This window comes from Rhinolophus sinicus, chromosome 8 (genome assembly GCF_057876585.1).
Source record: "Rhinolophus sinicus isolate RSI-liver-muscle chromosome 8, RSI-T2T, whole genome shotgun sequence".
Taxonomy (NCBI): Eukaryota; Metazoa; Chordata; class Mammalia; order Chiroptera; family Rhinolophidae; genus Rhinolophus; species Rhinolophus sinicus.
In genome coordinates, this window is record NC_142508.1 from 41,563,766 (window position 1) to 41,580,776 (window position 17,011).

General features: G+C 38.1%; 1 protein-coding gene across 1 annotated transcript in view; it reads left to right on the forward strand.

The window, feature by feature from the left end:
* Positions 1 to 14,999, forward strand: part of ZNF112 (zinc finger protein 112) — a 34,373-nt gene extending 19,374 nt beyond the window's left edge. The window contains exons 4-5 of the mRNA XM_088800118.1: positions 1,564 to 1,659; positions 11,576 to 14,999. Of these exons, the coding sequence (XP_088656244.1) occupies positions 1,564 to 1,659; positions 11,576 to 14,052 (2,573 nt within the window). The 3' untranslated portion in view covers positions 14,053 to 14,999. The remainder of the gene's footprint in view (positions 1 to 1,563; positions 1,660 to 11,575) is intronic.
* Positions 15,000 to 17,011: the final 2,012 nt, after the last annotated feature.

A 17,011-nucleotide genomic window follows, 5' to 3' on the forward strand; every position in this document is an offset into this window, starting at 1 on the left:
TTGTCATGAAATCAGCTTAGTGAGTTGCTTTAGCTTTTCTCAGGGTGCCCATAACTGTTTATTAACTTGATTTTTTCCAGAGGTATTTTGGTTTTTTGCTTTAACAATGTATCTGTAAGTAACTTCCAAGTTAACATTTACAAAAGTAAAAATATAGAACAAGCACACCCATATAGCTTTTACCTAGATTCACCTGTGATATCATTTTACCCCTTTGCTTTATCATTTATGCTCGTGTTCTTTCTCTCGCCATATAATTTATATATGGTATTTAACACCAAAGTCTGGATGTTAGGTATTGTCATTGCTAGTGTTTTTGTTTCTTGGTCTCGGGTTAGAACTAGGAGGTAGGGGTGTGTGTGTGTGTGTATGTTGTGTGTGTGTCACACACATACATGTATTCATATACATACACATATACAAAGACATGTAAATATATACATATGAGTAGACATTCAGTTTCATTCAAAATAAGAAAAATGTTAATTAAAATTACACTGAAATACCATTTCTCACCCATGAGATTGGCAAAAATTTTTAAACTTAACACAATCCTTTTTGGGGCAAAGCTGTGGGAAATGAAGCACTTTCGTACATTGAAAGTAGGAATGCAAAATGATACAACCCTTAAGGAGAGGAATTTGACATTAGCAACAAGATTATATATTTATCCTTTCCCAGCAATTCAGTTCTAGGAATTTTCCCTAAAAGATACCAAAGTGTGAAAGAGCATTAATAGCATACTGCAATTTCTGTAAGAAAGAAGGAGAAATAAGGAAGTATATATATCTCTGCTTATCTGTGTAAGAAGAAACACAAGAAGGATTAAAAATCACCAAGTTAGTTTCTTACAGTTACAGGAGGTAACAGTGTGGAAGGAATGTGGGAGAGAGCCACACCTGTCTATACCTTTTTGTCTAGTTTGGACTTTTGAAAATATGTTATTAATAGTTCAGTATATTATAAAAGTTAAATCAGAATGCAAAGCAATAATAATCTGAAAGAAAAATGAAACACATGAACTCAGTTGTATTTGAAATCAATACCATAACCACACTGAAGAGAGAAAAGAAAGAACTCACAAAAGTAGCTCAGGAATATAATATATGACTATAGACCCTTAGTTTTAGGTACAGTGGGAGGGGAGGGGAGAATGAATTGCAGTATCCTGAACACTTTCCAGTGGGTTCGTTTATTGTAGTGATATGTGGAAGAAGCAATTCTGAAACTATTTTAGATGTATTACAGGTGCCAAGGCAATTCAATGGAGAAGGGATAGTCTTTTCAGCAGATGGTGTGGAAACCTTTGGTGAACATCTGCATACATCTCTATGCATGCCTCACACCTCACAAAAAAATTAACTCAGAATGGATAAGAGACCTAATATAAATCTAAAAGTACGCAACTTCTAGAAGGAAACATAGGAGAAAATCTTCACGAACTTGGGTTAGGCAAAGAGTTCTTAGATAGGACACCAAAGCATGATTCAGAAAAGAAAAAAAGAATGATAAATTGGACTTACTCAAATATTTAAGACTTTTGCTCTCCTTGCCTTTATACAGGGAATCAGCCCTTCAAACCAGACCTTATATCCCAGCTGGAGAGAGAAGAAAAGCTTTTGATGACGGAGACAGAAACCCAGAGAGACGGGTGTTCAGGTGAGAACTGTCCAGCAAACCCAGCAGCCACAGAGCCCCTCCTCAAACACCTGTCCGAACACGTCACTTCTCTGTTGACAGTTTCCAGTAGCTTTCCATTTCACACAGAGCCAAATCTAACGTACACAGAGTGGCCTGTTAGATCCTACGGTGTCCGTCCTTACACCCCCCTCGCTTTCCATATTCCCCTCCTATTGTTTATGTTTGCTCTGTCCCAGCCACACTGCCCCAGTGCTGCCCACCAGACCTGCAATTATGCTTCTGCTTCAGGTTCCTTGACTTGCTTTTCTCTCTGCCTTGAACGAATGAATTGGTGACTAGATGCATGGTCTTCACTGTTACCTGTCCTCCCTGACATAGCTAGTAGGCCTAGAATAAATCAGTGTCATCAGAGGACACTCCAGAATGTTGTTTGTCATCCGGTGCATGCCTGTCCTCATTCTAATTGTTGAGGTGTCCTTGAGTAGTCATAGACAGGTTGCCATTATTTCTAAAAGATTGAGAATCGCTAATCAGCTAGAATAGGTATCAAAAATGATCAGTGCCAACATTATAAAGGACCCTCTCCATGCAGCCATTTCAAGTGAGACACTTTTGCATTGCTGGTAACTTCCTTATTCATATGCCCAGCTCTTCATCCATTCTGCCCTCTCCTCTCACCCTCCCATCCTCTGACACCTCAATAGTCTCTTGACCTAGCTACAGTTTCGAAATCGAATCTTCAAGTGGACATTTATGTGAACCCAAACATTCTAGTAATGTTTCTTCAGGTCTCAGGACTCCAACATCAAAAGACACTGTCACAACCGTAGCTTAGGATGCTCCTAGTAGGAAAAAGACTCAATAGACTATTTCTAAACAAAGTGCTTCACTTCTATAATTTTTTGTTGCCATCTCAGTTAAGGCTCAAGGTCAGACATGAGGCAGTGCACTCTCGAGAGCAGGGGTCAGCAAACTTTCTCTCTAGAGGTCCAGATAGTAAATATTTGAGGTATTTGAGGCTTTACCAACCACAGAGGGTATCTGTTGCATATTTTTCTTTGTTTTTCCTTACATCATTTAAAAAAACTATACAAATTATTTTTAGCTCCTGGGCTATATAAAAACAGACCTAGGGACGTAGTGTGCCACGCCTGCCTGTCTGAAGGCATCCGTAGAAACATAATGTCACATTTTAAAATATCTTATTTAATTTTTTACATATACTAACATTTCAATAGCTTATAGTAAAGCAGAAATTTGATAATATACATTCTTATTTTTAAGATACTAATTTTTCTCTTTCATGATACCTTGGAGAAGCCCATCCCCGTCTAAGACTGTAACTCTTTTATTTATTTTTTGTCGTGGCTGCATAATAGTCCAATATGTGGCTCTAACATGCATCCTTCAGCCATTTTCCATTTGCAGTTGATGAATATTAGCTTATTTCTTTTCCTTTTTAAAAAAAACTAATACAGAAAGTACAGCGATAAAAACCTCAGTCCTAACATCCTGGGCTACTAATGATTTTATTTCTATGGAATAAGTTACCTGGTGAGTCAGAGATTCATAGGAAAAAACCATTCCTTGCTGAGCTTTATCTTTGGAGACCAAAAGAGACATAATTATCTCCCATTGGCTTTTCTGCAGCTTATGGGAGCCAACTTAGTTGACTTAGGGAAAAAAAAAATTTTTTTAAATGAGGATTCTTATAACTACTCTCTTGGCTGGTCCCCTATAGAAGAAACACCTCCGTTTCCATTCACACTAGGAAAGAAAAAGATGTTAACAAATAATAACTTCTAAACTATTTTTATTTCCTTGCAAAGTTTTCCTAGTTGCAGCCCATCCATCTCTTTGGGAGTCACATCCACATTAGATTCCCTAGGTTCCCTTTTCCTGTGTTAGGCAAGGAGGATTCAATGTGAAAGAAACATGAATTGTAAAGAGTAGCACTCTTTTTTTCAAGTGCTAATTTGTTTCTTATATTTTGAAACTTCAGTTCAGGTAGACATGAAACTAAGAGGTACAAACCTACCTATTGAAATGTTTCTAAGTTTCCACATTTGAACTTTGCATTTAAGCCTTGTAATTGTTTAATTATGAATTTTATACTTTCCTTAACTATTTTTTTAAAAAAATTATTGGGGAATATTGGGGAACAGTGTGTTTCTCCAGGGCCCATCAGCTCCAAGTCACTGTCCTTCAATTTAGGTGTGGAGGGTGCCGCTCAGCTCCAAATGCAGTCACTGTCTTTAGTTGGTGACCAGCAACCTTGTTGTTGAGAGTTCTCGCTCTAACCAACTGAGCCATCTGGCCGCCCCTCTGGAAGCTCAGCAGCAGCTTGTTGTCTTCAATCTAGTTGTGGAGGGCGCAGCTCACTGGCCCATGTGGGAATCGAACCGGTGACCCTGTTGTTCAGAGCTCACGCTCTAACCAACTGAGCCACCCGGCCATCATGATACTTTCCTTAACTATTTATACCAGTGGTTCTCATACTTTATGGCCCTGACCCTCAGTATGTAATGTAACCCAGTACAGACCTATGTAAGGTACACATCTGCACATCTGAAACAAACATTTCATGCAGTGATAACCCTCACATGCAGTGTACCTCTGATAGTTTCTGTCCTTTTTTAAAAATTGTGTGTCACAATATACTATAGTGACTTCAAGCTTCACTAATAATTTCCTGTCATTCATGTTTCCATGCTGTTAGAGGCCACATGTTCCAAATTTCTATATCCAATAATATCCCATAATCTGTTTTCAAAAGTGCACCCTTCCCTGGCAGCCATTAAATTTTGTCTTCTACTTGGAAAGTGATGAGAAAAATAATTTTACTTATAGTAAAACAGGTGATTTGTCATCCACGTCTACATAAAGTCAACTTGTCAATCGGCATAAGCAAATAAAATCTGTTTTCGTGGCATTGCCTTGTTAGTTCTGTCAGAGGTGCAGAGTCAGCAGGTGATAGAGCCACCTGCAGCTGTAGCTGAAATGAGGCATCATGGTCTCCAAGGGCCTGAAAGATGGTCCTTTACCAGCACTGCACCTTAACACCGCTGGTCAGTGCTCATGCAATCACAGACTCCCAATAGGGGTGTAAGAAGTTTCTGGTCCGTAGGGCCAGGCAGGCATCTCTACACTGGTGAAAACATCATTGGTCTACAGACCAAGGGCTTCTGGGCTTTTCTTTTTTCCCATAACAAACTGTTTCTGTTTTTATTTTCCAAAGGTATCTCTAATTATACCAAAACCATCTACTTCTTTAGCTAGGAGATCCTTACTTATAGTAATCTCCAGCTTTCAAGTAATAATATACAAATTATTTTGGTCTTTCTTCTATTTCCCTTTGGTAATTTGCTGGTTCCAGCTAGATCTGAATTCATGAAAATTTTCAGGAAAGTATTTGGTAATTGTTGTTTCCTCCATGGGAAGAGACTAGAAAGCAGTAACCCTCTGCCTCAATGAGCACACGATATGAGCTTTGGCAGTGTGGTGCACCAAATCCACAAAGGGGGGGTGCTCCTTCTCACCAGAGATATACTTTCATGTTCTAGTTAGCAAATCCTTATGGCCAAACAGATCCCAATCTTCCCCAGTTTGTATTCTTATCTACTGTTTAGGCTCTTAGAAAGTCTGGGGACAGAATGATAAACTCCAATGCAGATGGCAAAGTCATCAGATCCAACAGAAGGCATGTTGTAAGATTTTTACATTTCTTAACGACTGGAGAGAAACACCCGCACCCTTATTACCAGGAGCAACTTGGGCATGAGTGTGTGCACACACGTATACGCACACACACACCTCCTAAAGTGGCACAGTTCATCTGATGCTAATGACTCTTCCAGGGTCCTGAGGGCCCCTGAGAGTGGTCGCACTATTTGGGCACCCCTGGGAAAACCCAGAAAAGGAACATTCCCTCAATTAAGACCAAAGTATTTCCAGAACATATATTAAGCTCTTTCAGTATTGAGTATTCCCTAGCTTCATAGCACTAATCTAGTTTTTTTTAATGCCATGAGTCTACTGGGTTAGATTTCTCCTGGGTTAGATTTCTCCAGCATTATCTTTAAACAGTCTCTCACAGATACTGTTTCTACTACTCTGGTCTCTTCCTCCATCGCGAGTTGAATGTCACTCCCCACAGTGAAAAGGAGGAGGAGCTGAGATAGATGTTTTCCAAGACAGTCCCTAAACATTTCTCCTCTCTAATTCTGCTTCCTTTAGGGTAAAATTATCTGGCACTAAACAAAAAAACTTCCCATTCCTATCAATAGGTCTCAGACTATTTCTCAACTATTTCCTTTGATAATTTTAATTTCTTTATGGCTTAATTAGAATATCAAACATCACAGTGTTAATAGTTGCTGCAATTATAACTTAACTTTATATGTTAACCTTAACTATGCGGTATGATAAAAAAATATGGTGAATGTTTAAATTTTAAAAAATGTATTACAGTAAAAGACACCTTCCCATTAATCCATTAATCCCCCTCAAAATTCTCCCCCTCTCCTTGAACACACTTATCCCAACATTTTTGCCACTTTCTGAAGCAGTTCTGGAAGTCTTCTTTCATGAGTGTCTTTACTTCATCCTCCATCATGACAACGCTCTGCCACACATCGCTTCTGGTACAGCAATTTCTGTCAAATAAAAACATTATGGTGTGTCCTCACCTACCTTATTCACTGAATCTGGCACCGTGCAACTTCTGGCTCTTCCCCAAAGTCAAAATGACCATGAAAGGTAAATGTTTTGAATCGATTCAGGATATCGAAGCAGCCACGACAGCACAACTAAAGACAGTCAGAAAGAGGACTTTCAGAACTGCTTCAGAACGTGGCAAGATGAATAAGTATGTTCAAAGCGAGGGGGAGTATTTTAAAGGGAATTAATGGCAATGTGTCTTTTACTGTAATAAATTTTTTAAAATTTAAACATTCACCGTATTTTTTTTATCACACCTCATAAACCTTAAGTTTTAACACAAACTTTCATGGATATTTTGTGATGTTGATGTCTTACATGTACAAATCAGACGTTGATCTAGCATTACAATTCCTTGCCAAAACTTCCTTTTCAATAGACTTAACTATATTTATATTAAATAACTGCAGACATAAAAAACACATGGCTAACATGTTATGTTGCTCATAAAAAAATATAACAAATCTGTTTTTTAAATTACTTATATTTTTAATCACTTTTTTCTTATAATGTTTAAATGACTTTTTAATCATTAACAGTGGTTCTGACATCTGATCTCAGGGTGTGATAGGCTGGCCAATTTTATGTTGTAACACAAAGATTAGTCTTTGTTTTCTACATTTCACTCCTTCTGTCCCCACCCCACATAACCTTGTTCTTGTTTTTATAACATTATATATTTTTCCTGTGGACTGAGTTAAAACTAATTTTAAAATGATAGCTTTGTGACATGGAGTTAGATGTTGGAGCCATTGTTAATGTAGATGATTTAAAAGCTAGAACTCTCTTTCTCAAGCTCACATGAAATTGTCACCAAGATAGACCACATTCTGGCCATAAAATACACCTTAACACATTTAAGAAAATAAAAATCATAAACATCTGCTCTTAGACCACAATGGAATTAAACTAGAAATCATTAAATTAAATAATCGGAAAAATCCCAAAATACTTGGAGATTGAACAGCATATTTCTAAATAACACATGGGTCAAAGAAGAAATCTCCAGAGAAATTAAAATATAATTTTGGGGTGGCTGGTTAGCTCAGTTGGTTACAGCATAGTGCTCATAACACCAAGGTTGCTGGTTCAATCCCCACATGGGCCACTGTGAGCTGTGCCCTCAACAACTAGATTGAAACAACTACTTGACTTGGAGCTGATGGGTCCTGGAAAAACACACTTAAAATAAATAGAAGTTTTAAAAAAGTAATAATTTGAACAGGTGAAAATGAAAATACAACTTATCAAAATTTGTGGGATGCAGCAAAAGCAGTTCTTAGAGGAAAATTCATAGCATTCAATGCATATATTAGAAAAGAAGAAATCTAAAATCAGTCATCTAAGCTTCTACCTTAGAAAACTAGAAAATGAATATCAAATTAAATTCAAAGTAAGGAGAAGAAAAGAATAAGAATTGGAGCAGAAATCAATGAAATTGGAAATAGGAAATCAATAGAGAAAATCAATGAAACCAAAAGGTGGTTCTTTGAACAGATGAATAAAATTGATCAGCTTCTGCCAGGCTAACGAGAGAGACAGAGAGAGAGAGAGAGAGCGAGAGAGAGAGCGAGAGAGAGAGAGAGAGAGAGAGAGAGAGAGAGAGAGAGAGAGAGAGAGAGAGAGGAGAGAGAGAGAGAACGATAATGGACACAAATTACTAATATCAGAAATGAAAGAGTGGACACTACTACAGAACCTATGGACATTAAAAGGATAATAAAGAAATACTATGAACAAACTCAGGCCACAAATTTGATAACCTAGATGAAATGGACCAATTCTTTGTAAAACACAGTTTGCTAAAAGTCACACAAGAAGAAATGGACAATGTGAATAGGCCTATATATGTTAAAGAAATTGAATCAACAATTTATAACCTTCCAAAACAGAAAGACAGAACGTATTCCATTGTGAGGAAAAGAAGTAGAAACAGACTAACTATACTCTGGTAAGAGAGGTAAGATTCAGGGATGGTTAAGAGAGTAGTCGACACAGCAGCTTAAGTATTAGTCTGTAATCAAAATGTTGTTACTGTATCTTCTACTGTCCAGAAAATGTTTTGGTTTCTCTTACTATCTAAAAACATAGTGAGAACACAGGGTACTATCAGCCTCAGTTGCTTGAGTTGATATTCTTGACTATTGTCTATTAAAGGAGAAGAAAAAAGGGAAAATATGATTTTTTTCCCTTAATTCATGATGGCTAACTATTAAATTTAAAGGAATGATTTGGGATTTATGATAAACATAAAATCTTTGTTACTGAATGAATTGATATAGGCTGCTGGAATGATTGACTTTTTCAAACACTGAAGCAGGATTACTAAGCAGATAAAGTTCTCCTTGTTACTTCAAGTGAGGTCTTTCAAGGCTTTTTTGCAGTGCATATTTTCTCCATCAAATAAGTTTATAAATTTGACTTGACACAATTTATAAATTTGACTTGACACAATTTCTCATCAGCACTACCATTGATATTAAAACAGAACTTAAATGTTGAGCTATGGAAAGGAAATGACAAGTGTTTCATTATGCACCATTGACTAAAGGAAATTAAAGTTAATGTTTTTAAAATGTGTGATCTTTTCCATAAGAGGCTAAAACTAAGTGAAAGGACCTTTTTTTCTTCTTCTATCCCTTTAATATTAAAACCACTGGTCAGAAAGAAACTTTAATCTCTTTTATATATTTGAGAGATTCTTATGTTATAAATTTGGTACAAATTTGCATTGAAACAATTGTTTTGTAAGAAATTGGGCTTGACCAGTAAGCTCCTTTCATGTTCTAAAGCCACTATATTAAACTGTATCTTTATGAGTGTTTTTGATGATACCAAAACAAAACTATAAGCATTATGATTAACTCTAGCTTAAAGCTCAAAAGTTTTCACATATAAGCTATTTACTGTATCTGACATGCCTCCTATAGTATGTCCCTTTATTTCATCTTTAGGTGATAAAATGTTAATGTAATAACTGAAAGATTTGCTTTTGAGAAGCCAGAGACATCATTAAGCATTTCTTCAAAGTACTGAGATGAGGACTTGGGGATTTCCCTGTGGTCAGTGCACTGCCCCACAGTGCAGTGTCCCACAATCATCAGTGTGACTTTTTAGTTTTTACTTTTTTTTTCACAGTGAAAATTTTTTTCTATTTAGAATTAGCCAGCTGGACTCAGTTTAGATGATCCCAATCTTGTTGGCAACATCCAAAGCATCATAGTCAGGAGCCAGTCAAACATACGCCTTCCTGTCTCCATTAGGCCCGATCAGGGTGTTGACCTTGACCACGTCAGTGTCATATAGCTTCTTCACAGCCCGTCTGATGTGGTGTTGGCTTTGACATCCACAGTGAACACACGTGTATTGTTGTCTTCTGTCGTCTTCATGGCTGACTTGGTACAGTCATGTGCCGCGTGATGATGGCACAGTGGTTAAGCTTGTTTCTCCTGCGGGTGCTCTTCCCAGGGTATTGGGGCTGCCTTGAGCCACAGTGTCTTGGCCCTTTGGAAGGTGGGTGATATGCAGATATTTTATTTTATTTTATTTTATTTTATTTTTTTGTGGCCATGGATGCCTTTCAACACTGCTTTCTTTACCTTCAAAGCCTTTGCTTTGGCTTTGGCCATGTTCGTGAAAAGGGTTTCTGAGACCCATTCCCATGGGCTTATAGACCCAAGTCTCCTATTTTTTTTAACTTTTTTTAAAAGTTGGGGATAGTGTGGGATGACAGGTAAGATTTTGAACAAGAAAAAACACACCAATTTAAAGGTTATTTTAAAAATTAAAAAGATTCAATCCACAAGAGATTCCTGGGACCTTTGCTTTTGTCATCAGCAGGTGATAGATACCCTGAGTGTATCCCGACCCCTCATGCAGCCTTTGAACTTTGCAACAAAATTGCCATCACCAGTTCCTTTCCCATGAAAAATAACTTACATAAGCATGCCTGTTTAGTTCTGTGAGTGAGAATGACTATGCTCTATGCTTATTGAGCAACTACTATTCGCTATGAGGGTTGTCGGCTATGAGGGTGAGACAGTGTGCAAAACAAAGTGCTTGTCCTTATGGAGAGTGTGTTCCAATGTGGAGAGACAGACACACACAGATAAGGAAGAATTATTATGTTTGAAGATAATATATTATGGAAAAAAATCCTCTGGTACTGCTTTCCTTTCTGGATGCTATAGAGAATTAATGTACTGCCAGGTGTTAGAAGAGCACACATTACTTCAACCCTGTTGAACCAGTTGTCCTCAGGAAGGATGCTTCTCACCAGGTTATGGAGATCTGCTGTCTGCTTATAATATGAGCTTTAATAACTAACTGGCAAGCCATTTCCACCCAAACGTGTGTCTTCAACTCTTCTGGTGCCTCAAATTCCATAAATATTAAAGTAATTTTTATGTAAAATAATTCAAGCCAAAGTCTGTGTTCATTGAGTTTTGTTTGTTTGATGAGTTGCCTCAAAGGACACCTACAGCTGCCGTGAAACTTGGCTCTGCTTCCCTCCCTCAGCCTCCATTTCTTTCTGATGTCTTTGGAATTGAGTTCTGTCATAGTGTTTTACATTCTGACCTGTACCATGGCCCTTGGTAACTGTGAAGACTTAAAACTGATAACGGCTTCCAGTGACTTAGAAGAGCTTATTATTCTCATGAAGATAAATAGCTCATTAGAGATAGACCATATGATGCCTCAAGCATCAATTAAAAGTCTATGTTTACCTTCATCTGCCCAGCATTTAACACACAATCTCTTTACAAACAAACAAAAACATTACCATGCCCATCTGCCAGAGAAAAAAGAAAAAGTTACCAGAACAAAAAGCATTTGTTCACTTGAAAATATATTCTTTCCAATTTGAGACTATCCCCTTCTATTTTCTCTTTGGGATCTCCAGGCAACTCGCCATAAACCCATGATAATATGTGTATGGTTTTACTAGGCTGTTTGAATGGGCCCACCATGTTTGCTGTCCACATTTTTGCAAAGCCCTGATTTTGAAGCATACAGATAACCTCAATTATATGGATTCCACTTATATTCCTGATGTAGCCAAAGAAGAGCTATTTCTAAGTATTCTTAGAGGTAGTAACATGAATTTTCCTTTAGTTCATTGATGTTTCATGTCACGACCTAAGTGCAACATCTTGAAATCTCTAAATAAAAGCATTCACTTGTGCACATGTCTAAATTATCTCTATCCTTATAGGAAACAAGAATCAACATAATATGGAGAGGACTCAAGAAGTGGGATTGAGCTACCTTTCCCCCAAAGAGCTTTCCTCCTGGCAGACCTGTCAACAAGGCACGTTAACCAGGTGTCAAGATTCCATAAAAAATTTTCAAGGGGATACTATTTCTAAGTTGCAAAAACAAGGTGATTCCCCATGCCAGGTTTGGACAGGAATACCAATTCAGATTTCTGAAGATGGGAACTATATATTGACTCATATAAGGGATGGTTCCAATTACACAAAAAATGAAGAATTTTCACCTTGGCGAGCCCAGAATTCTTGGAGGAAAATGTATCTGATAGAGTCACATAATCATCAGTGTAGATGTCAGCAAATTTCCATGAAAAATAATTTCTGTAAGTGTGACAGCGTCAGTTGGAGCTCACATCACAATCATAATCTGGGAGTACACAAAACAGAAAAAAACTACAGCTGCCATGACTGTGGAGAAGACATCATAAAGATTTCATTGCTTAATGAAGACTTAATGCAAAGAGGGCAAAAGTCCTACCCCTGTAATGAGTTCAGAAAAGCCTTCAGTGATGACTTTAGCTCTGAAGTTTATCAGCAGTTACACTTAGAAGCGGAGCCCCGTACATACAGTCCACGTGGAAAGGACTGTAGTTGTAGTTCAGTTCATATTCATCAAAGTGTTCATGGAGGAGATGATTGTGTTTTGGAGAGTTCACATCTGCAGTCTCATCAGAGAGTCCGTACAGAGGAGGAGCCATGTAAATGTGAGCACGGTGAGAACTTTCATCAGTGCTCCTCTCTCCACACTTACGAACTTATTCACACAGGAGAGATGCCCTATAGATGCAGCATATATGAGAAAGCCTTAGATCTTAATAGTATTTTTAGGGTTTGTCCTGGGGAGGAACCCCATGAATATGAGGAGAATAGGAATGTCTTTAACCCGAGTTCTTGTCTTCAAGTCCATCAGAAAATCCACACAAAAGAGAAACTATACACAGATGTGGAGTGTGAGAAGGGTTTCATTTGCAGCTCAAATCTTAACGTTCAGCGTAGAGTTCACATGGGAGAGATTCCCTATAATTCTGAGAACGGTGGTAATGGCTTCAATCTGGCCTCACACTTTCAGAACCTTCCGATAGTCCACACTAGGGAACAACCATATAAACATGTATGTGGTGACAGCTTCAACCAAAATTCATATCTTCAAGGCCATCAGAAAATTCGCATGGGAGAGAAATCTTATAAGGAGTGTGGGAATGGCTTCAATTGGAGTTCAAAACTTAAAGATCATCAGAGAGTCCACACTGAAGAGAAGCGGTACAAATGCAATGCTTGTGGTAAAGGCTTCAGTCATAGATCAGTTCTTAATGTCCATCAGAGAGTGCACACAGGAGAGAAGCCTTACAAATGTGAGGAGTGTGATAAAGGATTCAGTCGGAGTTCATACCTTCAAGCCCACCAGAGAGTCCACACTGGAGAAAAACCGTACAAATGTGAGGAGTGTGGGAAGGGATTCAGTCGCAATTCATACCTCCAGGGCCATCAGAGAGTTCACACTGGAGAGAAACCATACAAGTGTGAGGAGTGTGGGAAGGGCTTCAGTCGGAGTTCACACCTTCAAGGCCATCAGAGAGTCCACACTGGAGAAAAACCATTCAAATGTGAGGAGTGTGGGAAGGGATTCAGTTGGAGCTTTAATCTTCAAATTCATCAGAGGGTTCACACAGGAGAGAAACCCTATAAATGTGGAGAATGTGGGAAGGGCTTCAGTAAGGCATCAACTCTTCTGGCCCATCAGAGAGTTCACACGGGAGAGAAGCCATACCAATGTGATGAATGCGGTAAGAGCTTCAGTCAGAGATCATACCTTCAAAGCCATCAGAGTGTCCACACTGGAGAGAGACCATACATATGTGAGGTGTGTGGGAAGGGCTTCAGTCAGAGAGCATATCTTCAAGGTCATCAGAGGGTGCACACTAGAGTGAAACCATATCAATGTGAGATGTGTGGGAAGGGCTTTAGTCAGAGTTCACGCCTTGAAGCACATCGGAGGGTCCACACAGGAGGGAAACCGTACAAATGTGAGGTGTGCACAAAGGGCTTCAGTGAGAGTTCACGCCTTCAAGCACATCAGCGGGTCCACACAGAAGGGAGGCCCTATAAATGCGAACAATGTGGTAAGGGCTTCAGTGGGTTTTCAAGTCTCCAGGCCCATCACAGAGTCCATACTGGGGAAAAACCATATAAATGTGAGGTTTGTGGAAAGGGCTTCAGTCAAAGATCAAACCTTCAGGCTCATCAGAGAGTCCACACAGGAGAGAAACCATACAAATGTGATGTGTGTGGTAAGGGTTTCCGTTGGAGCTCAGGTCTTCTGATTCATCAAAGAGTCCACAGTGGTGATAAATTCTATAAAAATGAGTATGGTAAGGACTATCTTTCATCAGAGAATCCATACAGAAATGAAGTTCTGTAATATGGTGTTCTCTTTTGTTTTTGTTTAGTTTTGAAGTCCTCAAACGGGAGCTGAATTTTTCCATTCACTAGAATTCTTATAGTAGAAAAAGAATTTCTTCAATGAAAATGTAACATTTCTACCCAACCTCAACATTACAGTAGTCAGGAGACCACACAGCAGAGCCATCTTAACGAGAGGCATTCCATAAGGGATTTTGTCAGAACTGTAACATCAGTCATTGCACATGACTTTAACTAGTTGGACTAAAAAATAAAGAGTATGGTCAGAAGTTTAACAAAAGTACAGTGATGGGCGTGCCTAAATCCATGTCCTCTAGAATGTAAGCTTAATGAGAGAAGGAGCTTCATTCATTGCTAAGTTTATAAATCTATAACATTGCATAACTCAATGTAGTGCTCAGTACTTTTTGCTAAGTGACTGTAAGTGTGTAAAGGTATCATGTTTGAAATTTGTGTTGAGCTCACCCCCCAAAAAAAAATACCATTAAAAATGTATTTGGAAGAGGAATCCTGCAGGTAACCTTTAATATAATCACTTCAAGTAGATAAATATTTGAAATATAGTACACCAAGCAATGTTGCAATCGGAAATTACATGAATTTGGTTGTAACCTTGTTGAGATTGGTTTCTATCCTTTGTCTCATCTTAAGCAGGGATGAACTGAATTTCTTACTATTTGGTCTCTTTCTATATACCGTTTAAGATTAGGGGTGTGTGTGTGTGTGTGTGTGTGTGTGTGTGTGTGTGTGTGTGCGCGCTTGAAATGACAGTGCAAACTGATAAACAATGTTTCTGGTTAACCTTTAAAATGGAACACTGCATTTTACATAGTTGAATTTTTACTCCTGCCTGTGTGTGAAGGCAGAGTTTTACTGTAATATTTGGAAAGTGTCAGAAATGGTTACTAATGAAAAATACTTTCTTAATAAATGTCAAAATTAAAATACTTTGTTTTTTAGTCTCTCTGTTTCCATCAAAGTCCTTTTACTCTGACTGATTTCTAAGAGTTATAACCGTTGTCCTCTTCAGACCTCCTTAGGCAGGACCTGTGACGAGTTTGGAGGACTTTAATTTTGTCGTTCTCCGTCCCCATACTTCTCCCACTCACATGAGGAAAGGAAAAATCGTGAATTTTTCTAAATATTTTATGAAACATTGATTATGAGGATTGGACTGCCTTTTCCTTGGTAGTCTCTATCTTCAAGAACAATGTATTTTTTTGGTGGGTGTAAAAAAATACAAGCTTGTTAGAAACGAGTCATATAATTTATGTCAAAATGTAGAATGTGCGTACCCACCTGGAAATCATAGAGTAATAATTTATGATAAACCAGAAAGGAGGTGTACAATGAAGGTAATTTTTTAAACTAGAAATAAATAGGACTTTGGGTAGATTTCTCTGTTTCTATAATATGGAACTCCAGAAAGTGTGGAAAAGGATCATGCATAGTGTTTAGTGAAAACGTGGATTGTACCTTCATAGTACCCAGTTAATTTAAGTCTGTATACATACATGTTCAAATACATGCTTCACAGATTATGTATGGAAGATTACTCACCACGTATACAGTGGTTTTCTCTGGCAAGCAGAATTTTGGCTTAGTCTTTTTTGTACTTCATTTTAAAAATTGACAATTAACATTGACCTATTTTACCAAAGTAATAAACTACTGAGATGTTATGCCTTGAAGTTAGGAACTCATGCTGTGATTGCTCAATTTCATTAGATGACATTATGGCCAAAATTAATAAATAAATCCCCTGAAGTTAATTTTCAAAATTCTCTGGAGTTTTGACACAGATAAATTAGGTGTCAGCAACTTTATCTTTCTGTGAAATTTCTTTAGGTCTCAAAGTCTGTGCAGCCTGGAACGTCTTAGTGCAATTCAGTAGTATTATCAATTGGTGCCTCACAGTCTTTCTGTCAGATTTCCCCCATTGGATGAATGGGGTGACCAAGGCCCTGGCTTGACCTGGCTTCCAAGGTGCTGGTCCGGGATGCACCGTATCATCAGAAATCCGGGGCTTCTGTTGCATTTCTTTGCTATCATCATTTCCAAGGGAAAATCATGAGAGCTCGTGGTGGTGTTATCAGTTAGGATGCTTTTAGTTGTAACAGAAAATGTAACTTAGAGTTGCTTAAACCAAAAACATTTCTCAGTTCATATAAATGAAAAGATACAGGCAGAGTAAGACTTGGGTCTGGGTCGGTCACGGGGGCTTTATATTACTTTAATTCACTCATCTCTATCCTTTGTGTGAACTCTTCAGATTGTTGACAAGATGGCAGTTTCACCTGCTTTTTTGTTCACAGCTGGGGGAAGAGCGCTGCCATCTCATTTTTCGTGTTATGTAGTCCTAGCTCCCCAAAATACATAAGATCTCTGACCTCTCCAGTCCCCACTCAAAACTGAGACTAAACCAAGACAATAAAGAACAACGCTGGTTCCCTTAAATAGGCTAGCTTGCTCCTGGTGACGGGCAATAACAGTTTACATTGGGAAAATAGCAAGAAAATGGACAGAGAATTCTGTGGCACAGGTGCCAAAATCTGGGTTGGAGTAAGAACACTGAGAAAAATCCTCCAGCATTCTAGCCCTCATGCTAAGCACCTAGGTAATACTAGAAAATTTTGAAGTGTATTGAAGATAAGTATTGAAACAACAGAATCCAATTCCAAGCTATTCCTTGACCAGGTGAATTCAACACCCCACGCTAAATTCCTAACAGAACAGATGTGCCCTGTTCCAGGCAAAACAAAACAAAAACAAACAAACAAACAAACAAAAAAGCTATTCAGTCTCTGCTCTTTGATACATGTTATCTGGCATTCAATAAAAAATTATAAGATAAAACAACGCTCTGCAAAGAGACAGCAGATAAATCAATAAAACCACACTTAGAGATGAACATATCTTGGAAATATTAAACACAGAATTTTATATGACTGATTGAT